The 26,096-nt window shown below is 39.2% G+C and overlaps 1 protein-coding gene across 3 annotated transcripts in view; it reads right to left on the reverse strand.

Moving 5' to 3' along the window:
- The window catches only part of LYST (lysosomal trafficking regulator), a 204,136-nt gene that overhangs the window by 50,986 nt on the left and 127,054 nt on the right, over nucleotides 1-26,096 (reverse strand). For all 3 annotated transcript variants that reach the window (XM_072409083.1, XM_072409085.1, XM_072409084.1), the window contains 2 exons: nucleotides 24,708-24,804; nucleotides 23,403-23,464 (listed from right to left, as the gene is read on the reverse strand). In XM_072409083.1, coding sequence (XP_072265184.1) covers nucleotides 23,403-23,464; nucleotides 24,708-24,804 — 159 coding nt within the window. The remainder of the gene's footprint in view (nucleotides 1-23,402; nucleotides 23,465-24,707; nucleotides 24,805-26,096) is intronic.

Genomic DNA, 26,096 nt, shown 5'->3' on the forward strand with positions numbered 1-26,096 from the left:
ATCTGGCCCTCTTCGGATTCCCTTTCTGCTGTCTCTGCTCGTTGTTTTGTGAGGAATGGGGCGCGTGTATCTTCTATGTACCTTTCTATGGGATCATGCTGCCAGGGGAGGGAGCTGCTCCCCACCCACCTTGTAGTGGGAGATAATCTTACTTTGTGCAGCAGCAGCTGCTGTCATTATCCCCATGTATTAACCTTCATATCTCCCACAGTGAGTGTCATAGAAATGTGATATTTTTAGGGCACACAGGGGACCCTAAGAGCTGTTAATAAATCAAATTTAAGCCACCTAAACATAACAAATTGACAGATACGGGGTCACAAGAAAAAATCCTAATAACAATCAGGAATATTTTCAAGGCCTTGGTCCCTTAATTGAGTTTGCATGTTAGAGTCCTTCGAGTCCCACTTCTAAGCAAATGGGCATTAGGGTACTGTCAATTTGCTCTGTGCTGTCCCAAATATATACTTGCTCGTTAACAAAACTTTAAGACTGTTTTCAGACTGGCAGTGAGGTTGTGGTGTGGTTACCCCTTCCTCATGCCATGGAACCCTGGCTCGGGAGAGACGCTCAGTACCACCACTCACTGAAAATGTTGGAGCCATTTGGAAATGCCTTTTGTCCCCCCCCCCAAAAAAATTTTATACCCATCATATCATGATACTTTGTCAAACATAGCTATCCTCCTACTTTTTATGAACCCCAATTTCATTGTAAGAAATAGGGAAATGTAACTGCAACTGGGGGACTTTTGTGTACCTTCCTCCAAATATCTAGAGAAGCAAGAGAATGGTCCATTTGAATCTGCCCGATCGTACTCCAGTTAGGAGGCCGCATAAATAGCCCTAAAAATTCCTTTTTCAATCCTTTGTCTAAAGAACACGTCTTTCTTACTTGTGGGGAATCTGGGGTGCCCAGGTATAGAAGACAGCAGAGAAGGGAATGTCTCAATACCCTCACTACCGTCTCTCTTATCAGGGGATGGTGACGAAGGGAACTACAGTCTGCTGATGGGGACCACGCAGCAGTACTCAGCATAACAGAGGACATCGAGTCTTCCAATCTCACCCATCCCTTAAAATGCACATGTCTGCACCAATCCACCAAACGGGTCAAGTGTACTTCATCGAGAAGCAGGATGAAGATCAGCGGGGACAACGGACAGCCTTACCTTGTTCTTTTGTTAATTGAGAATGGACGTGAAAGAATCCCATTAACTCTAAAAGAGGCAGTGGGGTTCCGATACAGAGCTTGAGTTAACTCAAAAAGACGGCTCAGGATACCTATGAAGGTGAGGACTTGCCTCATATATGGCCAATTCACCCGATCAAATGCCTTCTCAGCGTTAGCCGATAAGATCAAGGAAGGAATTTTATTTGCTGTTACATGATGTATCAGATTGAGTATGCTAGTGGTGTTATCCCTTGCCTCTCTATGAGTTAGAAATCTACTTTGATCCTGAACAAATAAGACCCTGAAGTATAGGTGCTAATCTGCACGCCAATATAATGGAGAAGAGCTTGACATGGAAGTTCAGGAGCGATATCGGCCGATAGCTCATACAAGACTTAGGATCTTTCTCTGGCTTCAGTATTACAGTGATATAAGCTCTGGTAGAGTCAGCCGGGGGAGAGCAGTTTGATGAGAGCGCGATAAAAGCGGCCAGGAATGGTTGTGTAAGTTGGGGGAGGAACCCTTTGTAATAAGCAAGGGTAAACCCATCAGGGCCAGGTGCCTTTCCTGTAGGCGCGTTAGTAAGAGCTGCTTCCAATTCAGCTGAACTAATCAGGGCATCTAAAATTGACACAGTATCCTCAGGTACCTTAGGCATGCCCAAAGAGCCTAGGTATTCTTGCATAAATGTTGTCATTAAGGCTGAAGAGGGGGCATTTGGGCTGTCTCTCAAATTCTACAATCTCGAATAAAAATCCTTGAAAGAGAGCCCAATGTCTTGTGAACAGTGCAGTGAGCTACCTGTGCTCGAGTGTATGCATAGTATAAATGTACAAGCGTTCTTAGCTTTCACTGCACGTGCCAAGATCTTTCCACATTTGTTACTGTATTCATAAAAGAAGGCTCTACATTTATCAAGCTGAGATTTCACCTTGGAACAGCACAACACATTATTTTCTCACGTAAAACTGTTAGCTTGGACATGTAAATCTTGGAGCATCTGTCCTAATTGTGTCTGGCGTTCTTTCTTAAGCCTATGACCCTGCTGTATTTACAGCCTGCGGACAGTTAGGTCCATAAATATTTGGACAGAGACAACTTTTTTCTAATTTTGTTCTGTACATTACAATTAATTTTAAATGAAACAACTCAGATGCAGTTGAACTGCAGACTTTCAGCTTTAATTCAGTGGGTTGAACAAAAACATTGCATAAAAATGTGAGGAACTAAAGCCTTTTTTAACACTATCAATCACTGTATTTCAGGGGCTCAAAAGTAATTGGACAAATTAAAAAGCTAAATTTCTAATACTTGGTTGAAAACCCTTTGCTGGCAATGACAGCCTGTAGTCTTGAACTCATGGACATCACCAGATGCTGGGTTTCCTCTTTTTTAATGTTCTGCCAGGCCTTTACTGCAGCGGCTTTCAGTTGCTGTTTGTTTGTGGGCCTTTCTGTCCGAAGTTTAGTCTTCAACAAGTGAAAAACATGCTCAATTGGGTTCAGATCAGATGACTGACTTGGCTATTCAAGAATATTCCACTTCTTTGCTTTATTAAACTCCTGGTTTGATTTGGCTGTATGTTTTGGGTCATTGTCCATCTGTATTATGAAACGCCTCCCAATCAATTTGACTGCATTTAGCTGGATTTGAGCAGACAGTATGTCTCTGAACACCTCAGAATTCATTCGGCTGCTTCTGTCCTGTGTCACATCATCAATAAACACTAGTGCCACTGGCAGCCGTGCACAGCCAAGTCATCACACTGCCTCCACCATGTTTTACAGATGATGTGGTATGCTTTGGATCATAAGCTGTTCCACACTTTCTCCATACATTTTTTTTGCCATAATTCTGGTAAAGGTTGATCTTGGTTTCATCTGTCCAAAGAATGATTTTCCAGACCTGTGCTGGCTTTTTTTTTCTTTTTTTTTTTTAAGCAAAGTCCAATCCAGCCTTTCTATTCTTGAGGCTTAAGAGTTGCTTGTACCTTGCAGTGCACCCTCTGTATTTACTTTCATGCAGTCTTCTCTTTATGGTAGACTCGGATATGCCATGTTTTTGTTCAACTCACTGAATTAGAGCTGAGTCTGCAGTTCAACTGCATCTGAGTTGTTTCATTTAAAATAATTGTGGTAATGTACAGAACCAAAAATAGAAAAAAGTTGTTTCTGTCCAAATATTTATGGACCTAACTGTCGCATTTATGTGCTTCCCATATAGTCAGTGGACTAGAGACAGAGGCTTCATTTGTATCTCATTTTTTTAACTGAGGCCCGATGCCCTCAGAAGTCAGAAGAGATTTATTGAGATACCAGGAGCTACTGTTTGAGAAAGTGACATGAGAAAAAACGGTGAGTAAAATGGGGGCATGGTCCGGGAAGGTCATAGTACCAATCTCAGAAGCAAGTAGAGTAGGGAAGGTGAGAGGCCCCGAGACACATCTTGAGCTGGTTCTATTGCCAAGTTAATATCGCCTCCTATTACCAGCATGCCTTCTGTAAATGTATCTGCAACATCAAGGAATTCTTCTAAAAAAGGGACTTGGTTGGTGTTGGAGGTACAGGTTAACCAGAGTGAATAATTGGGATTTTATCGTACCTTTAACTAGAAGATAAGGGTCCAGTGAAGAGATTTGTCAATCAGAATACTAACTCCCTTGGACTTAGAATCAGGGGAGGAGCCATGATAGACCGTTTGAAAACAGCGTTTTTTTAACGATGGTATCTTGTCATGGCAAAAGTGCGTATTCTCCCTATCTTATCCCTTACCATTCCACCTTCGCTTACACCTTTCCTCCCTGTATTTTTACCCCTACATCCGCTCATCGGCGGGTGTCCTACGAGATAACCCTACTTTTGGAATGCATACTACCAGCTGATTGGGCGTGTACAATGACGTCACAATCAGCTGGTTCTGCTCTGTCTGCGTGTGCATCTCCTATCCTTTTCTATGCCTATCTTTTTCACCTTGTACTGTGAAATAATCCTACCCCTCATACAGCAGTAGCATGAGATCTGTGTTCTTGCTGCTCTCATTACTCCCAATGTGTAAACCTTTATATCTTCCACACCGATTGTCGTACAAACTTGAAATTGTAAGGGTAAACAGGGGACCCCGAGGGCTGATAAATCTAATTTCAGATCCCTAAACATAACAAGTTGCCAGATACGAGGTCCCAAACATAAGATCCTAACAAGAACTAGGGATCTTTTTCAAAGTAAAAATAAAAAATAATTACAGATCCGTGACATGTGCCACTGTATTTAAAAAAAAAAAAAAAAAAATCTTACTGCACATGTGTGAGATCGCTATCTTTCTTCTTTCAATAACAGAAAAGTCCCTCCTGCGCATGTCTGATCTTGGAGCCCAAGCCTCCTGGAATTCATGACATGCATATCCCAAAAGGCTCTGTGCCCATATCTAGTCATTACTGCTGTTGTGGTAATGACAAAGTGAGAGGCTTTGTCTGTTTGTTTTTAAAAATGTGAAAAACAAAAAACAAAAGAAAGCGTTATCTACCCTTATATATAAATTAAAAATTGTGGTGATTAGCTATTTCAAGACCAGGGTCCCCAAATAAAGTCTGCATATTAGGGACCCGGGGGGCCACTTACATGGCATTGAGCATTAGGGTACTGCCCATTGTCTGTGTGCTGTGGTGCCTCAAATATAAATTTGCCTGCTCACTAAACTTTAAGGCTGCATTCAGACTGGCGGTGAGGTGACAATGCGGTTACCCCTTCCTCGTGCCATGGAACTCTGCTTAGGGGGAGACGCTCTGGAGTCAAAATCTGCAGACACTGCAGTGCGAGAAACTAAGCTGGCAGGGTGACTGTTACACATAGCTAGCCACTTACCTTCTCTGTGGGAGCCAATGAGAACACTTTTTGACCACATCAACCACCCCAATTAAAATGTTATACCCATCAAATCATGCTACCCTGTCATACATAGCTATACCCCCACTCTCTATGAACCCCAATTTCTCTGTAACATCTCGTAATAGATGGAACTATTATTGACGTGTGAGAACAATCAAATGTGGCTATTGTTCTAAATGTTTTATGTGCTGCATGTGTTTATACCAGTAAAATGAATAACAGACTTACATAGAATTAACCCAGGGACTTTCTACCTTACAAATTAAACAATAAAATGTGTACACTGGGGTTCAAAGAACGTAAAGGGCACCATGAAATGATAGTGGGTTGAGGGATGGAGGTAATCACACTTACTATGTAACTCATCACAAGATATTTTACCGGCCTAGCGTTCTAACTCTGTATTTTCATGCAAAAAGCGTTACATTTTTTGGCATGGAAATTTTTTTTACATCTTAGGCTTATATTTCTTAGGCATAACTCACCAAAATATGTCCAATATTTAATAAATTTAATAAAATTTAAATAGAAAAAACACAAAAATCTGTTAAAAATATAAAAATATACAGTACAGTAGCATGTAATATATATATATAATAAACATTTCTTTGTATTGGACTCAATACAGTTTTTTTGTATTGAATCCAATACATTATTTAAATTTCCAGCCGCGCCTCCCGCACGAACAGATGTCACCGGGAAAGCCCGGAAAACGTCTCTGCACATGCCAGGAGAAGATCGAAGAAGGAGGACGCCGCTGGAGGACCTGCAGGATGAGAAGGACGTCAAAGAATCAAGGTAAGTGTTTAAAAAAAAAAAGGGTGCAGCACCGCCCCCTTTAATTCTCGATGACCTAGGCCAGAGGTCAGCAACCCTTACTATCAAAAGAGCCATTTTGTCCCCTCTTCCACTAAGAAAAAAAAATAGTCTGGAGCCACAAAACATAACACAGCTTATAAACTTTTAAAACTTTTTTTTTAATTTTACCTATTACAACAGAATACAACAAACAGAAGTGCAGTGTGCATGTGAAGACCTACTTTAAAATAAATAAACAATGAACTATTTAGGCCTTTTTGAGTCCTTCCCATATTTGTGTAAAATTAAAATAAAACGTAGTCCACCTTTATATAAAAAAAAAGTAAACATAAAATTAGGAACAGTTTTTGACAAGTCGATTTCAGTAAGCTCTCATTCTCTTTTTTGAGTTTGTTTCTCAGTCAGCAATCAACTGAAGCACCTGGACATACAATAAAAAACTACATCAGCTCTGTCAGTCAGCAATCAACTGAAGCACCTGGACATACAATAAAAAACTACATCAGCTCTGGGTCTGAAATAAATTTTTTTCTGAAAAATAATAGCCTATTAAATAAAGTATTCTCACCTGTTTAATGTGAGTTCTGTTTCTGAAGCTCGATGCTGATCTTCTCTATGTCAGGGCTGTAAGATATGACTTTGATCTTCACACAGGACTATAGGCTCTCATTTGAGAGGCGGTAGAGATATTTGGACTTTATGAAGTTCATGCTCAAGAAAACATGCTTGCATAAATGTTGAGCCAAAGATGGACAGGACTCCAAATGCATACTTTTTCATGTTCGTATACGTGTTGGTAATGGCATTCCATGTTTCAAAAACAAGTTTTTATGGTTTGGGGAGGTTTTGCAATATCATTCTATTTGTGATCTTTACCGGGAGTGGCCTTCTGACTTCGAGATCCTGTCAGGCTTTTGAACTTGGAACACCCATAAGTCTTTATCTGCTATGTCGGCCAGTTCAAGATCAAGCTGACTTATCCCTGTGAATGTGGATATGTTCAGCAGGGATGGGTCGATGTCCAGCGGTGTGACAAAGACAGTGTTTTTTTTCCTTTCTGAACTCACTAACATGCAGCTTGCATTGCCATAATTGCACGGTGTAAATATTCACAATTTATGTGATTGTTCTCTTCTTTGAACTCTCTCAAGAAGAGGAAGTGAGAGCGCGTACCTCTCTGTACATCTGCAGCAAACACTGTCATTTTGCGCTCAAACGCCAGAACATCCTCCAGCAACTGCAGGGCCGTGCTTCCTTTTTCCTGGAGATTTTTATTCAGCGTGTTTAAGTAACTTGTCATATACACAATTCATATACATGAAAAAAAACTTTTATAGCCAATCAAGGTCTCCCAGTTCGGGATAGCTGAGGCCTTTGCCTTCCAAAAAGGTTTTCACATGTTCCAGAAAAGCAGAGAAGCGTTTCAGCATGTCTCCCCTTGACAGCCACCCAACTCTGTTGTGCAGCAGGAGATTCAAATATGCACTCTCCACTTCATCTAACAATGAACAAAACGGTCGGTGATTTAACCCCTTTGCAATTATTTTGTTCACGATCCTAATAACGAGGTTCATCACTTCCACACATTCAGGAGGGAATGTTTGAGGGCACAGTGCTTCTTGGTGCAAGATGCAGTGAAACGTCATCAGCTCCTGATCCAGCGACTTTTGAAATAAATTCAAAAAGTCCTTCAAGAAGTGCTCCTCTCATACTGGATGCACCGTCAGTAGACACTGACACCAGGTGAGTGGTGTTTATTACTTTGGCTTTTAGACATCTCAAAACAGCCTCAGAAATGTCCTGTCCCCTCGCTTTGCCCTTTAGCGGTATTAGTTCAATCAGTTCTTCCTGCGGCCCATCAGAGTTCACACATCTGCATACCAGTACTGTCTGCTAAATATCGTTTACATCACTTGACTCATCACAGGCAGTAGTAAAGCTTACGTACTTTTCATCAAACTAAACGTGACAGGTCGACATGCCCCTTTCCCCACCCACTCCGGCCATAATCCCTCCCATGCCCCTCCCAAGGCCATCCCACACCCCTCCCATCTCCAGCCTACCGCCCTCCCCTAGCCCTCCTATATTCCACTCACTCTCCACCCATTTATCATCTATTGCCCAGACATGTCCACCCCCAACCTAACCTGGCAAATCCTCGCCCATGCACTGCCTATTGTCAAGACATGTCCTGGCATGTCCAGAGAGATTTAAAACAATTTACAATTATGTTTAATACTGTAAATAAAAGACGCCTTATGTGCTTAAAACAAATGATCTTTTATTTACTTCGCTCAATGTTACATCTATTTATTATCACAGTAGGGTATGCATGTTTGATTGTAATTACAACAACGCAGACATAATTGTTTCAATCGCTTTGCTACATAGTCACATACAATGCAGTAATTTTTTCTAAAATCGTTCGTGAATGTTTTTATTACATTTTCAAAAGGCATTCCTTTAGCAAATACAATGTAAGATATAAATGCAGTAATTGCCGCAGCCTGAACTAGCGGCGTCCTGTATTTGCTTATTTTGATATCTTATAGTCTTAGAGTTTCGCGATAAAAATTGCATGAATTCATCAGGAAATATTTCATTTTCAGGTGATATTCCATAAATATCAAAAAAATAGATGAATCATTCGTACATAATATAATTAAAATCCAGTGCTTTCCCCTCTGATGCGATTTATCCGTGTTTACAATATAGGCCGCCGGTCTATCGATTACATTGTTTCCCGGTAATAAATCACATGGAAATACACCTTTTAAAGATGCACAGGGCATGAAAGTCGGATTTAATAAAGCTGGTAATTTCATAGTTATTATATTAATTTCATAGTCATTTTATTGAAAATCGTACAATACTTCTCTTCTTTTATTTCAATAATATTCTCATGAATTGAATACACAATCATGTTAATAGTGTTTTGCGTAGGTTCCGCAGATCTAATTTCTGCCCTGAGATTCCCGGTTTTTACTAGAGAGAATTGTCCACCATTTTCTTGATCAGGCGATAAATCAAAAGCGAACAAAGTGTAACTGTTCAAGAATTCTCAACGATCCACTGATAAAGCATTGTCAGCTTTTTGTTTGCTCGAAATATGTACGAGGGCCATATATTCGCGAACAGCTGAAGTGCCTTGAAAATTAGGTTGAAACGGTCTTGCAGGTATCTGCTGTCCATCCAAATATAAGGCGGCATCATTTACATTGTAGTGGTTGAAGCACAATGAATTTCTCTGGGAATTACCCGAAAACGAGTCGTTGTCCACAAACGCTAGTATTACAGTTTTTGGAATGTTTCAGAGAAATAGGTTTTCGTGGTTCGATATTCACGTGCCAGCAGGAATACTAATACACTTTAAGAGATGCTTGATGGACCGAGTACTTTGCGTTAGCTGTTAACAGAGCGTGGCCTATTCTTACAGCGGGCGATACTTGAACTCTTTTGACATACAGGGAAGCATGTTGTATTTGTACTTTAAATTGGGTACCTTCAGCAGACATAAGGCAGAAAGAATCTTTGTTTCCTGTCAGCTTTATCTTTAGATGTAATCCATTTAGTAATCAGCTTTGGATGATTAAATATATTGGCGTAAATAGGGCCCATTAATTCAACGCTTCTGGAACGTACCGTATATTGAGACCACTTGATGAAGCAGTCATTACGCCTGTCAAGAGCACCGGTCATCATGATGACCAGCGGTATCTTTATAGAATAATCCGGCTGTGAATTAAGCGGCTAAAGCTTGTGAAATATAATTTATTAGGGATTCGATATACACTCAATATATTCGATTGTATATATTCGGATTCAATATATTCGTATAAAGGTTGTCACTTCGTGAAATCAATGTGTCACCCAGCGTTATGTCCAGCTGATTAAAAAGGCTAGCTATAGGGTAATTAATAGGACCGGTCACAGGACCGGTCAGGTATGGGGGTGTTATCAGGGTTAACGATTCGGCAAACAACATATAACAGCGTGTTATTTAGGTCGTAATAATATTCCCCGTTCCCGGAGATGAAGAACTCCAACAGTGCATTGTCCGCTAGTGCCACAATTGGCTGTACCTCTACATAAAGCGATTTTTCAATACTTGTCTGCATGGGTGGTATTTAAAAGATATCCAACTCTGATTTGGCGTACTCGGCAGAGGCATCATGTACGAAAGCCATAGCTGGCAATTAGAAGATGTTGCCAACGCCTCTTAGACGTTGCTATTTTATTCATAAAAGGGGGAAGAATGACACCGTCAAGACCACGTTTTCTTTTACCTTGTTTTTTTCTAATTTGTACAACACCCGAGCCTTCCTGCTCATGCTTAGGTCTATTTATTTTATTCAAAGCGGCTGACGATGCTGTGGCAACAACGCCTCTGGCGATGTTCCTAGCTGCTGTTTTTACATGCGGTTTTACAAGAACCACACCTTTCTTGAACAGAGGAACTACCCTACGGAACAGACCCCAAAATAGTCCAGCGATGTCAGCGCTGTGCATGAATTCACTGCCATGGAAACCGTGCAAAACCATGGCCAGCTTGCTTTGTGTAATAATGGGTATATGCAACCGGGTCGCTGTACAATCTCTGGGACAGCATTTTTAATACGTCGTCACCGCATAAGGTCTAAAGTGTATTCGAACAATCGTTTTTCCGTATTTGAATTTAACAGGTTTAGCTTGATCGGATAGTATCAAAATTGTAATGGTGTCAAAGTATTGTTTGCAGAGAGGTTTATAGTCAGGCCTGGTATACTTTTGTGTAACGGCGTCACCATTTTTTCCATTAATCTCCACAGTTCTTAAAAGCTGTACATAACTATTGTTAACAAGCTTTAACAAGAGCCTATGAAATACTTAATAATGTTAATGTAAGATATACGAAAAATGCTGAACTTTTGCTGAATAAATTGCATCAATCTGGTGACAAGGCCTCCTGGAATGCAAGAGGCGAACTTGTTTAAAAAGGCCGGCCTATACCGGGTTCCAATATCATTGACCTGATCCACACTGCTACGCAGAGTCATAATGTACCTAAAGCTAAAGCCCCTCAAGGTTGGGATTTGTTCATGGACACCATAGCAGAGCTGTACGCTCCCCTCTACGGTGATTGCTAATAGAAGAACAAGAGAACTTCTTGACAATTTAAAAAGGGGCTCACGCGACAAATCTTTTGGCTCGCTTAGCAGTCCTTTTAAAAAAGCCGTTGTTCACAACACCTTCACCGGGGGTATTGCAGGAAACTTTATTGCCTAAAAAGAGAGCGACTCCTTTGTTACAGACTGCATAGCTAACATTACAATATTAAAATTTTTACTTTGAGTATAAAAATTTCCCAGGCATGCTGTGTTGTTAGAAAAAAATTATGTATGCTAATCCGTTTTACGTGTTTCTGTATATACCTAATAAACTATTGTTTTGAATAAAAGCATTTAATAAAATATGTTACTAATAAATAAAAATTAAAATTAAATAAAATGTAGTCATCCTTTATATCATCTATATAAAGTGTCACAAAATTAAATAAAAATGTTTTGTAAAGTGTAAAAACAGTTTAATAAATGAAAGTCTTTTTTATTATTTTCAATATAATTAATCTACTATCTTGAAATGTCGCAATTACATTTAGTATATAAACTACCCATGAGTATGCATCAGGCTAGTCGGTCTTAAAATCAGTCTTTAAAATGCCTGCAAAAATGAAATATTGAGAAAACAGTACTACACACCAAAAGCCAACGGTTCTTACGGTGGTGTTGATGCCTTATTCAGGGAAGTACAGAAATGTGGTTTAAATAAAGGTTCCGTGATTGAACAATGAAGACACCTATACGCTACACAAACCGGTGAAAAAAGCATTTAAAAGAAACAAAGTCGTTGTGTCCGATATAGACGGTCAGTGGCAGGCTGATCTTGTGTCAATGATAGATTTTTTAAAAGAAAATGATGGTGTAAAATATATATTAACGGTCATGGATATACTTTCAAAATTTGTGTGGGTGTCAGGACTAGCCAATAAAACAGGTGCAACAGTGGCTGCCGCTTTTCAGCAGGTGTTTATGATAAGTGGCCGGACACCCAAGAAACTTCAGACGGATCGCGGTAGAGAGTTTATAAACAAGCCTATGAGAAAACCATGTGCCGAATATAAAATAATCTTTTTTTACATCAAATACTGTCAAAGCGGCGCTAGTGGAGCGTATTACTAGAACATTGAAAACAAGAATGTGGTGTTATTTGAGAGAGCAAAACACATTCAGGTACATTGACAAGCTGCAAGATCTGGTGTATAGTTATAATCATTCATACCATAGAACTATAAGGTGCCGCCCTGTTGATGTGACAAATGAGAACTCTTTAATCATTTGGAAAAATATCTACGGCGATTACGTGGCTAATAAAAAAGTTAAACCTTTATTGAAATAGGCGGTCATGTTAGAATTGTTTTTTTTATAAGGGGCCATTCACATAGGGTTATGAACAAACCTATACGGATGAGATATTTACTGTTTACACTATAAACACTAAAGGGCACAGACCTCTTTATACGTTGAAAGACCTTGCTAATGAGCTCATTCAAGGATCATTCTACGCGGAAGAAGTCTATAAAGTCCCCCTTTATAAACGGCGCATTTACAGGATAGAGAAAATCATCAAAAAGAAAAAGGTTAAGGGGAAAACGCTGTATTTTATAAAGTGGATTGGCTACCCTGAGAAGTTTAACTCTTGAGTGCATGAAAACCAACTGTCGGGTGTGTAAAATATGGAAGATGGTTCATTTTACTTTACCATGCAACGCTTAGTCTAAACTTTACCCCAAGAATACTATCGCTGATTATACTACTAAATTAGCAAAAGCTGTCCATCTTCAATACCCTCATACATGGAACACCTTTGGGCCTGGGAATGGTGTTTTTTTACATCGGCCGACGAGATGATCCAGTCAAAGAATATAGTTAAATCGGGATATTACGCTAATATGAACTAACTGATCAAAGCCGTTAAAAACAACTTGACTCTATAAAAATTCCACCTGAACAATTGAGACTAAGATACGACGAGGTTGAAAGAACTGTCGGCTGTGTACAGGTTTATGCCCGGGGAAAAGTTAAGCCGTATACTGGGCCTGATAGGGCATACGCGCGAACGCTCGAAAAAGAATTTAGACAATCCGACACATAGTTTTGCGTTACAATGAATTTGGAAAGCCTGCTGTAAAAACCGACCATATAACAGAGGTTTCCACGGATGATGATTCAGTTTTAACAAAAGAGGAATGACGCTTTATCCATACAGAAACATTTTTACCCAGATATTAAGGCGGGGTTTTATATGTTTGTTTATACTGATATATTTCAACATCAGCTTATTGGCGATAGTTATGTACAGCTTTTAAGAACTGTGGAGATTAATGGAAAAAATGTTGATGCCTTTACACAAAAGTATACTAGGCCTGACTATAAACCTCTTTGCAAACAATACTTTGACACCATTACAATTTTGATACTATCCGATCAAGCTAAACCTGTTAAATTCAAATAAGAAAAAACGATTGTTCGATTACACTTTAGACCTCGTGCGGTGACGACGTATTAAAAATGCTGTCCCAGAGAGTGTACGGCGACCAGGTTGCATATACCTATTATTACATAACGCAAGCTGGCCATGGTTTGAAGGGTTTCCATGGGATGAATTCATGCACAACGCCGGCATCGCTGGACTATTTTGGGGTCTGTTCCGTAGGGTAGTTCCTCTGTTCAAGAAAGGTGTGGCCCTTGCAAAACTGCATGTAAAAACAGCGGCTAGGAACGTCGCCAGAGATGTTGTCGCCACTGCATCGTCAGCCGCTATGAATAGAATAAATAGACCTAAGCATGAGCAGGAAGGCTCGGGTGTTGTACAAATTAGAAAAAAACAGCGGAAAAGAAAACGTGGTCTTGACAGCGTCATCTTCCCCCCTTTTATGAAAAAAATAGCAAAGTCTAAGAGGCGTCGGCGACATCTTCTAATTGCCAGCTATGGCTTTCGTACATGATGCCTCTGCCGAGTACACCAAATAAGAGTTGGATATCCTTCAAATACCACCCACACAAACAAGTATTGAAAAATTGCTTTATGTAGAGGTACAGCCAATTGCGGCACTAGCGGACAATACGTCGTTGGAGTTCTTCATCTCCGGGAGCGGGGAATATTATTACGACCTAAATAACACGCTGTTATACGCCATTTGCCGAATCGTTAACCCTGATACCCCCATACCTGACGGGTCCCGTGTTGGTCTTATTACCCTATAGCTAGCGTTTTTAATCAGCTGGACATAACGCTTTATACGTATAGAGCGTATATCGAATCCCTAATAAATTATAATTCACAAACTTTAGCCACTCAATTCACAGCCGGATTATTAAGATACCGCTGGTCATCATGATGACAAGTCTCTTGACGGGCGTAATGACTGCTTTATTAAGAGGTCTCAATATACGGTACGTTCCATAAGAGTTGAATTAATGGGCCCCATTTACACCGATATATTTAATCAACCGAAGCGGATACTGAATGGATTAGATCTAAAGATAAAGCTGACCGGAAACAAAGATTCTTTCTGCCTTATGTCTGCTGAAGGTACCCAATTTAAAGTACAAATACAACACGCTTCCTTGTATGTCAAAAGAGTTCAAGAATCGCCCGCTGTAAGAATAGGCCACAGTCGCGCTCTGTTAACAGCTAACGCAAAGTACTCGGTCGATCGAGCATCTCTTAAAGAGTATAGTATTCCTGCTGGCACGCGAATATCGAACCACGAAAATCAAACCAGGAATATCGAACCAAAAAAAACATTCCAAAAACTGTAATACTAGCATTTGTGGACAACAACTCGTTTTTGGGTAATTACTAGAGAAATCCATTGTGCTTCAACCACTACAATGTAAATGATGCCGCCTTATATTTGGATGGACAGCAGATACCTGCAAAACCGTTTCAACCTAATTTTCAAGGCACTTCAGCTGTTCGCGAATATATGGCCCTAGTAAATATTTTGGGCAAGCAAAAGGCTGACAGCGCTTTATCGGTGGATCGTTCAGAATTCTTGAACAGTTACACTTTTTTATTCGCTTTTGATTTATCGCCTGATCAAGAACCTGGTGTACATTTCTCTCTAGTAAAAACCAGGAATCTCAGGGCTGAAATTAGATCTACGGAACCTACGCAAAACACTATTAAGATGATTGTGTATTCAATTCATGAAAATATTTTTGAAAAAAAAACCAGAAGAGAAGTACTGTACGATTTTCAATAAAATGAATAACTATGAAATTACCAGCGTTATTAAACGATATATGGGTGGAGAGCGAGTGGAATATAGGAGGGCTAGGGGGAGGGCGGTGGGCTGGAGATGGGAGGGATGTGGGACGGCGGTGGAGTGGGTGGGGAAAGGGAGTGTCGACCTGTCACTTAAGTTTGACGAAAAGTACATACGTTTTACTACTACAGACAGTTGAATATGCTTGAGCTGAATTGATGTCATTAATTTGCTTAGTGGTGCTGTTTGTTGCCATTTAAATGGTCCTGTCCTTGATGGTCTTTGCAGAGAGGCATTTCTTTAATTTTCTGAATTTCCTGTTTGTTTTTGAATTCGGAGAATAGATTGATGCTCTGATATTTTTATGAACAATTCTTTCATGTATTCTCTGTCTGTGATCGGCTTCACCCTCCTTATGATCCCATGAGCTGCCACAAAACTACCCTGTTTCCCCTATGCTAAGGCACTGTCTTATTTTCAGGGGGATGTCTTATTTTTTCATGAAGAAGACTACAGTACACATTTATTGTTGAAAATCACTCATGTGCCATTGATTCTTTGAAGTTACTTTCAGTTTCACTCTGCACTGCAGCCAGCATCGAGGAGTCACACAGAGGCACACAGTATCAGGTATCGGAAGATGGCTTATTTGCGGGGGGTGCTTTATTTTATTTGTTTGAGCAAAAATCGGGGGTGGCTTAATTGATGGGGATGCCTTATCATCGGGGAAACACGGTAGCAGCTGTAGTTGAATTTGGAAAGTTGATGCACTTCTTGAAAGTATGTTTGCTCTGCTCAACCTTCTGTAGTAGTTGCGAAATCGCTCTTTTGCCCATCTTCAGTTTTTTTTTTTTCAGTGTTTCAGAATGCCTTTCAACGTTACATTTTTTGTTGTTTGCTTGTCAAAATATTTTTTTGCATTCAAACTTCATACTTTTGCAACCAAACTTCACAAACAAAAATTTGGACCCCCTAATTAATCATAAATCAATACATTTATTATAAAATTAAATAGAACACAATATTTTTACCATAAAAGTTTTTCTTAAGAAACAATAAAAATTGATCTTGAATTTTTCTTTATATAATTTTAAAATATCTTTTTTTTAGGGATTCATTATACTGAGTTTTAAGATATTATTCATCTTTTTATCTTGAAAGATATTAGCTTTATATTTACTGTATTTTCCGGTGTACAGGACGAATGGGCGTATAAGACGACCCCCAACTGATTGGTTAGAGTGGTCTGCCAATTAATTGGCGCCGGACATATGAAGCAAGGGGAAGCAAGCTCCAGGTCTTATACCCGGCGTATAAGATGACCCCCGACTTTGGCACAGATTTTTCGGGGTTAAAAAGTCGTCTTATACGCCGGAAAATACGGTAGTATTGCACTTGCCAGACAGTTATTTGAATGGAAGTGATGCCTCCCAGATAGCAACGGTTTTGGGATATAATCGCACAACCATAACCAAAATGATTAAGACCTATGAATTTTCCGGTAGAGTGGAAAAACTACTAAAAGGAGGCCTGGGAAATAATTCGTTTTCAACAACAGATAGATGCGCATTGATAAATTCCAATGGTCATTAAAAAGAACTTCTTTAATTCCCGCAAGGCGCAATGGTTCCCACTCTCTTCAAGAAAGGCTTAGCTATGCTAACAAAATCCTTAATCTCATTGCTAAGGAAGATGAATAAAACATCTACTTTCTTGATGAAGTAGGTTTTACCATCTCAATGAGAACCAAAAATGGAGGATCTCCTACTGGTAAAAGGGCAGTGCATGTTGTGGCTGAAGTGCGTTTCAGAAATTATTCAATTTGTTGTGTGAGGGATAAAATTAGGACCCGGCAGTTTAAGTGACAAGCACGAGCATTTAATCAAGAAGCATTCCTCAATTTTAATGATGAGGTTTTGAATGTTTTTAGTGAAAAGAGTGTTCAGAAATGCCATCCTAATTATGGATAATGTCCCCTTTCATAAAACTAGCCAGGTAAAAAGCTTGGTTGAAAGTAAGGGACACCAACTTTTTACCACCATACTCTCGATTTCTTAATCCTGTTGAGAACATATTCTCCAAATGGAAAGAAGTAATAAGAAGAAATAAGCTAATAATTCAGGTGCTTCATTAGAAAGCATCAATAGTGTATTTTTAACATGAAGCGAGCAGGATTGCTCACATGTGTACAAAAATGTTTAGCTTTATGCATAAATAAGAGAAAGCATTATTGATTAATAAATCATTTATTACATATTTTTATTTAATATATATATATTGTTTCTTTTATGGTAAAAATAATGTGTTATATATAATTTTATAATAAAGGTACTGATTTATAAATAATTAGGGGGTCTTCTTTTTTGTGAAGTTTGAATGCAAAAATGTGAAAGATAAAATGAAAAACCCTGTAATATGCTAATGTATTTTCCCCGTTGATTGAAGAAAGGCAACTTACACGCCATTTAACTACAGAACTACTGGCTAGGAAGCTGACGCTCTACAGTATTGGCCAGATTAAACAAAGTAGTAGCATAGCATGCATAAAAATCAGGAATAGGAACTTTACCAGTTTAATTGTATGAACCACATTCTTTGGTAATTTTAAAAGCTTAACTACATGAACAAAAACAAAAGCTATAAAACCTAAAACAGTTTATATATTAAGCTTGGAATATAGTTGTAGAGTGGAATAGCTGTTAAATGCAATCCAAAACTCACTCAATGTAGTGTTGTTCTAAGAAACAGAATTGCTTCTGCCAGATCCTCTTTCATAGAAGCTTTTAAATCAGACCTAAATATATTTAGTGCTAAAAATAGTCTTTCAACACTGACTTGGGTGGGGGGCATTGCTGTTACGGTTCTAGACGCATCACTAATAATCTTGGGATAAACAAGGATGGCTTCTACTACAGTCAGTTTCGATGAGCATTCATACTTTTGTACTTCATTTAACTTCTTCAAAAAACTCCTGCTGGAATCTCTTTCGTGCATATGCAACGTCACTTTACTGTTGAAATTCCTGTTTACTGTTGCATTTTGTCCAAGTAGGAATCAATGTCAAATTCTTCATTTGAAGAGGATGATCCTGAGTTACCAGTGCTTATAGCTTCATCAAGTGGTGGTGTTTCAGGTAGTATTCCCTTCATGTGAACTGCTACACCATAGAGGGACTTTTGTGCAGTATCAGTCTGGTCAACAAAATTCGGCTCATTGGATCAACATAAATAGCAGCTAACACGATTTGATTATCCTGTAAGGATTCTCTCTTTTCTTCATTGAAGATACAATGCCATCAGCTATTACCCCTCCACTTTTGTTCAGGCATTATCAAGCTCTTCCATTTCAAGAAGAATTTACCAGGTGTTAAGTCTTCAGATTGCAAACTCTTGGTGATAGTAAATGGGGTTAGAAAGTAGATTTTCCAGTGATTTTACTTGTGTCCACAGGCTTTCAGTTAATAAAACATTTTCCAGTTCTTCAAGAAAATCTTTTAGTTCAAGCAAACGCTTTACTATCAAATTAGTGCTTCCTCAGCGTGTCCTTTGATCCAAAATGGCTCCTTTTCCTGCGTGTCTTTTCAAAATGGCATCTGTTTTAGGGGTTCTGGCTGCAACAGTTACTACACATAGTCCTGCACTATTGCAAACATACATACAACACGGCACTATACACACAGCTATAGCCCTGCACTAAACTTAGAAATAATTTGCCCTATACAAAAAAACATTCACAAACATATATACTATACACACACAACAAAGAGCCCTAAATTTTACTCAGAAACATACACACAATATGCACTATACACAAACATCCATATGCACAATACATACAAACATACACATAGCCCTGCAGATTTATCCAGAAACATGCACACAGCCTTCCATCATTGTACACACAAGCACCCATGGAGTTTTAAAATAAACAAGAACACTTACAGTTGAATCCTTCAAAGCTGTTCCTCCAAGTTCTTCTAAGCTCTTTTAGCAGACAGAGGAAGTGACTCCTGCCTTTATCTTTGTTTGCTGATCTTCTGCTTTAGAAAGGACAGTGGGAGGGTTCCGGGCCAAGGGGGACACTTAACTAACTTACTAGTATTAGGTGGTGTGCAAAATGATGTTACAGTTCAGCCCTGGATGGGAGTATATATGGAGAATGCAGACAGGACACCAGAACGGACACCAGAACACACATCAGGCCATAGAACTCACCTACACTTATATCATTACACTTGTTTACACTCAAAGGAACTTGTTAAATACATTATATCTGAAATAAAATGAAAACACTTTTTGTAATGTACATAATCCAGATTAAAATAATGTGAATGTCAGGTTGTATATTAGCTCAGCTGAACTTCACACTGGTATAAATACAACTATACACTGGGCTTTATTCTTACATCAGAGAAGTACTTAACCTCCTGGGCGTTACACTGAAGTCTGGATTTCTATACCAAAAGCGGTACACTGTTTTTCATGAAATTCTTTTTTATATTGTGGACTTGTAACTTGTCCAAACAAGGGTCTAGTAGATATCCTGAATATAAAAGTTTAAAACACACAATCATGTAAAAAAAATTAATACATTTAATAATACAAATTAAATAAAAAAAATAGCTTAAACAAGAATGCATAAATAATTTAAAAATACTGAAAATACTGAAAATGCAAGAATTCTGTATACTGCATAGTACTATATTTTTCTAAAACAACTCCCCCCTGCCCCCCAGTGTGGTAAATTTTAAAACAGGGGGCAGCACAGAGTCCAACATCACATTCAGGACAGTAGAGCCAGGTTTCCTTCCGGATTTTTTTCCAGTCCTCCCCTCTCTTGGAGCAGCACACCACACACATTTGTGTGCTTTTGCTTTCATGGGGTTGGTGGAATTTCCTCCGGAAAATGACGAGCACTCAGGTGTAGCGGGTTCACCACGTATGAAGCACGTCGTCCAAGTTCATGTTGATTTGCATCCTCTTCTGGTGTTAGGCGTTTCACACATATAGACTCACAGATTTTCCATATAAATTCAGGGTGGGGTACAGTTTTTTTGAATATAATGTACACATTCCATAGACACTGTTCCACTAGATGGCGAAAGATTTTTTATAGTATTTTCTCTGTTGCTTTCTGACAGCTGAAAGTCTTGGCCTGGTCAGCTCTGTCGACACCCCCCATTGAGTGGTTGTAGTCGATGACTACCTTGGGCTTCTGAACATCTTTCCCACTTCTTGTTCTGGTTTGAACAGTGGCAGTGTTGTGAACAGTGCTCATCATGCAGACATCCTTCTTATCATGCCATCGGAGAGCCATTATTTTTCCTTTCTGCCAGGCAACTTTATCCCCTTGAGCTTTTGTGTGGTGAAATTGGCTGGCAATTCGCGATGGTTAGCCCTAACGGTTCCATAGGCATCCGTTTTGTTTTGTATCAGGTACTTGTAAAACTCAGGGGATGAGTTAAAATAGTCTGTAGACAAGACAATACCCTTGGTTCAGCAAAGACTCAATAAGAGACAGCACCGAAGACGTTGCCAATCCAAAGGAAATAAACCTGGGGTAACATTTTGCGAGTTCCAGATATATCCAGATTCCGATTTGCACAACATAAAAGATTTGATCCCAATTTGTGCTCTCTTGGATGGCACCCGACTCAGTCCCCCTTTATATGCCATCAGACTTTCATCCACACTAATGTCCCTTTCTGGCACACAGCAGGATTTGAAGTTCTTCATAATCATTTTATAAACCTCCCAAATTTTTTTTTTAGCTTGGGGGCAGGATGGGTGGTCTCATCAAAATCATCATTGTTGGTAAAATGTATTCATTTCATGATTAGGCCAAATTGATATTCAGGCATAATAGTTCCCAAAAAAAGGAGGCCAGCAGTTTGTTGGTGGACCAGTACTACTTCTGCAGGGGATTCCCACCACCCCCTGGGAATAACAAGGCCCAGAAAAAGCCAAATATTCTTTTGGGTGACAGGTTCCCACTTCCTGGTTCCGAACAATCTTGCATGTGGAGCAGCCAGCAGCTATTGCGCTGTATATCTGTTTGTTTCTTCAACTTTTTTCTGAATGACTTTGGCATTCAGAAACAGCTCCAGGTAGGACAGGGGGTTGTGCTCACAGTGCACTTTCAGGCCAGGTGCCCCAGTAAATGGAAACCTAGGGAGCACTGGCTGGGCCTGACAAGTGTCATCGCGCACCAGGTGCGCACATCACTAACCTTCCCTTGAATCACTACTCGTGGTCTCGGTCTGTTTCAACATATCTTCGGTGGATAGATGCCTTCTGGAGCTTGAAGCTTTAGCAGGGATCATGCTGGCGGTAAAGTCCGGGTCTAGGCAGAGGTCAGGGCAGGCAGTGATGTCAGAGTCCAGGCAGAGGTCAACGCAGACGGCAGGCAGGGAATGGTCAAAATTAGGCAAAGATCAGCAAAGGTAATAGCAGACAGCAGACACAGTGCTACACACTAGCAATCCAGGGATTAACTGGTAATTTTTAAAACTGTGATTTTGTATTTACTTTGTGTTTATTTTGTATTATTTTTTGTATTATTTTGTATTATTATTATTATTTGAATCCAATAAAAAATATGAATTTAAATTTCCTGGTTATTTACTTTGGTTTATTTTGTGATATTTTGTATTGGATTGGATACAGGGGCTTGTATTGAATCCAATACAAAATATGAAATTTGAATTTCGCGCTGATGGGTGCATGCACCGTTATCAGGAATCGCCGAGCGACGACAAAGACGACCGCAATCCGACAGAGAAGACAGGCATCGAAGCTGGAGAACTTGGATCTGACGACACTGGAGGATGTCAGTGGCACAGGTAGGAGACGCCCGATTCTATTTTTAGCCATGCTTTCAACAAGTTTTCATACCCTGACCTAAGCGGGGTAATTGCCCAGGTGGTAGATTTGAATTTGCTGTATTTTTTAAATATAATATAAAATATAATTATAATATAAGGTATAATTATAATATAATTTTTATCGACTCCAACTCCAGGTACCCAAAATTGTCTCTAACTCCTCAACTCCAACTCAACAGCCATGCTTGTTTGTTGACCATTGTTTATCTGATATCATAAATCTTTTTAATAATAAAGAACTCATGATAGTGAAAATTGTTTCCTAAGACTTGACAAAACTCCTACATAGGAGTTATTTATGATAACAGGTTCTTAGGAAAAAGGTTAACTGTTTCTATAGTGCACAAATTGTTCACATTTTATTGTTTACCTTGTAAGGTAGAAAGTCCCTGGATTGTTTCTATGTAATTCTGTTATTTATTTTAGGTCTAAACTGATGCACCACCTTAAAAATTTAGAGCAATAGCCACATTTGATTGTTCTCACACGTGTCAATAAAAGCTCCATCTATAGTGAATGTTACAGAGAAATTGGGGTTCACAGAGATTAATAGATAGTTATGTGTGACAGGGTAGCATAGGATGGGTCAAACATTAAGGGGGGGGGGGGGGGTGGACAAAAAGTGTTTCCCACTGGCTCCCACATTTTAAGTTGGCTCTGTTCCAGAATAGGTAAGTGTCAGGCTAAGTGTAACAGGCACCCCACCAGCGATACACCCTTTCCCTCGCACCACAGTGTCTGCAGATTTGACTCCAGGCAGCAGTAAGCAGTACTGAGTGTCCCTCCTAAGCAGAGTTCCATGGCATGAGGAAGGGGAAACCGCACCGCAACCTCACTGTCAGTCTGAAAGCAGCCTTAAAGTTTGGTGAGTGGGCAAATTTATATTTTAGGTAACACAGACAATTGGCAGTATCCTAATGCTCAATGCCATGGAAATGGCCTCCAGGAGTCACTAATATGCAAAGTACATTTGGGGACCCAGCTCTTGAAATCACTACAATTTTTATTTTATATAGAACGGTAGATAACCCTTTGCTATGTTTTTTTTTTTTTTTCAAACACAAAAAGACTGAATGGGAGCGCAGAGCCTCCTGGGATATGCACGCCATGAATCCCAGGAGGCTCCGCGAACGGGCATGTGCAGGAGGGACTTTTCGGTCAGTGAAAAGAGAAAGATGGCGATCTCACACATGCACAATGAGATTGGCATTTTTTTGACAAATACAGCGGCAGATCTGTGCAAGTAATTTTTTTTTTTTTTTTTACTTTAGGTCCACTTTAATGAGAAAAGATACTACATCATTATCTTTTAACCAATAAAATATTCACTCACCTAACAAGAGCTCTCCAACTGTTTCTCTGGATGGTGCTACATTGATGCATCTTCGATTGACCCTGGATTTAAATATACACCCATACATTAAAAAGATTTAACATTTTTGTTTAAGCTGTACAATAATGCCTACAACAGAGATATGAAAAAGTACCAAGAAGCTCTGATCAACTGATGCCTTTACTCTGTCACACTACAATGACAGCTACGTCAAAACGTATCACTACAAACTTTTCACGAATACAAGGCAAATAATAACACTGTACCATATCAGATATGAAATCATGGTCTCCAAAATATAAGCATTAAACATTAGTGAAAGGAATACAATACATTGGAGGTAAAGTATTTTGTATTCTTGCCGTTAATGATTATGTATAAATATTGGAAGAAATGGTGAAGGGTAGATATTCCATAACCTTTGTCTGCAATCTACCTTAAACTTTGACTGCTTCAAAAGCAATTTGTTATAGCCCATAGTATACTTTCTTAAAGTAATAGTAATACTTAATACTACTTCAGTCACTGTTGCCAAGTCACACTTCTGCTGCCTTGTGGATAATGTAAAACAAAGGCATCTTGTGGTTTATGATTCTTTGATATCAATAACATCAAATGCTTATAGGCAAAGGGGTGACTGTACAAAGTTGCTTATAGGCAAAGGGGTGACTGTACAAAGTATTGTCTGTTTACCAGATATAGAAAAGTTTCTAAAGATTGTCTAAACTGCAGGAGAGAAGGGCACTTAGTACAACTATATTTATGAGAGAGAACTATTATTTTTGTGTATTTGAATGCCAGGTCCAAGAACTATTCGAAGAAAATAAGTCCTGAACTTGGACCTTATGCTGCACCCAGGATTTACCCATCACACCTGTACACTCTGCATTGACTAAATGTTTTTACATTTCCACTATAGGAATTTAGTGATATTGTCTAAATGATGTAAAGATTTCATTTTTCTATTAGACCAGTGTTGATTAAAAAAAAAAAAAAAAAAAAAAAAAAAATTTCAACAAAAAAAGAAACAAAAAAGGAAGAAGAATATTAAATTAAAAAAAAACAATACCCAGAGAAAGTATACAATTCTATAAAACTTTAACAATCTTACCCTTCAGAAAAAAAGTAGATAAAAACGAGAAGCAATGACAATCACCAATCATTATTTGGTGGATGATTTTTCAGGCCCATGTGTTTTTAATGGCAAGGATTGATTCTCCACCAAAGAATGCTTGGTGAAAGTCAGATTTACTGTTTTATAGACATATAAAACATATATCAGTTACATATCAGTTTAAAGGTTACCTTATTAATTCACTTGCAGCTTTTTCTTTTACAGTTGAAGATAATGAGGAATGTGTTTTCTCTTCAAAAATATAAGATAAGGGAGGCTTAACAATTTCTGAGAAATAAATGAATAATATTAAAATCTGACACACACTAATGACAGATCGTATGTATAGCAAAAAATAAAAGAAAATAAAAACTATGTACTTGCTTACTTTCTCAGTCACTTACCCAAAACAAATATGGAGATTTAAAGTAATAGAAAAATTATCAGCAACCTGTTTCAGGTCTTTTATTCAAAGGCTTAATAAATTAGGAATAAATGGAGTCTTTAGTAAAGGAATGCAGGGGTCAGTATGACAGCAAAGCAAGTATAATCCTTGAGAGAGAAAAACTATGGCACTGTCCATATTTGTCTCATAAGAGATGCAAACAGCTACAAAAAAGGGCAGACCCCACAAACTGCACCTTTTTCACTTCAGCATATTGTTGCACCCCAAGATTGTGTATATATTGAATTTTGAATTAATCCAGGGCATTCCATCATCATCACCATCATCATCATCATCCTTCTCTACTAACATCACTGCTGAATGAATTCACCATCTTCATCTGCCTGCAATTACCTCCTCATTTGGACTCACACAGCACATCAATGGCCCCACACACATAGCCGGACACACTTTAGACCTGGTATTTTCTAAACTCTGCAACCTCACCCTCCTTGACAACTCACCATTCCCCTCTCTGATCATAACCTTATAACTTTCAACCTATCAAACCCTTGCCCTTCCTTGCCACATCCCAGACTTGGTCAATGGCAGAGAGATATCCGTAACCTTGACCACAACCTTTTCTCAAACTGCCTTGTGTCCCTAACCTCTCCCTCTCCAAAATCACCTCCCCAGATGAAGCTGCCACCATGTTAAACCACTCTCTTTCCCTGGCTTTGGATAATGTTGCTCCTGCCACCCCCGCCCTGCCAACACCCGACCCTGGCTCAACAACCACACCAAACAGTTACAAAAGTCTGTTCCTGCAGCCGAGCGCAAGTGGAGGAAATCTGGCGCTGACTTCATGGACTACAAAGCCAAGCTTCAAAGCTTTAACACAGAGCTCACTGTCACCAAACAAAATTATTTCTCCTCAGTCATTTCCGCTCAAGCCTCCAACCCACGCAACCTCTTCTCTACAAAAGACTCCCTCCTAAACCCCACACCTGCTCCCCCCACAACATCCTTCTCTGCCCAAGACATTGCCACCTATTTTAGAGATAAAATAGACAAAATCAGACATGATATCACTGCCCACCGAGCCACTCCAACCATACCCACCCCTTCCACCTGTAAATCATCACTGGCCTCCCTCAGCCCTGTGGACGAAGTCTTAACTCTTCTCTCATCATCT

This window comes from Pyxicephalus adspersus, chromosome 4 (assembly GCF_032062135.1).
Source record: "Pyxicephalus adspersus chromosome 4, UCB_Pads_2.0, whole genome shotgun sequence".
Taxonomy (NCBI): Eukaryota; Metazoa; Chordata; class Amphibia; order Anura; family Pyxicephalidae; genus Pyxicephalus; species Pyxicephalus adspersus.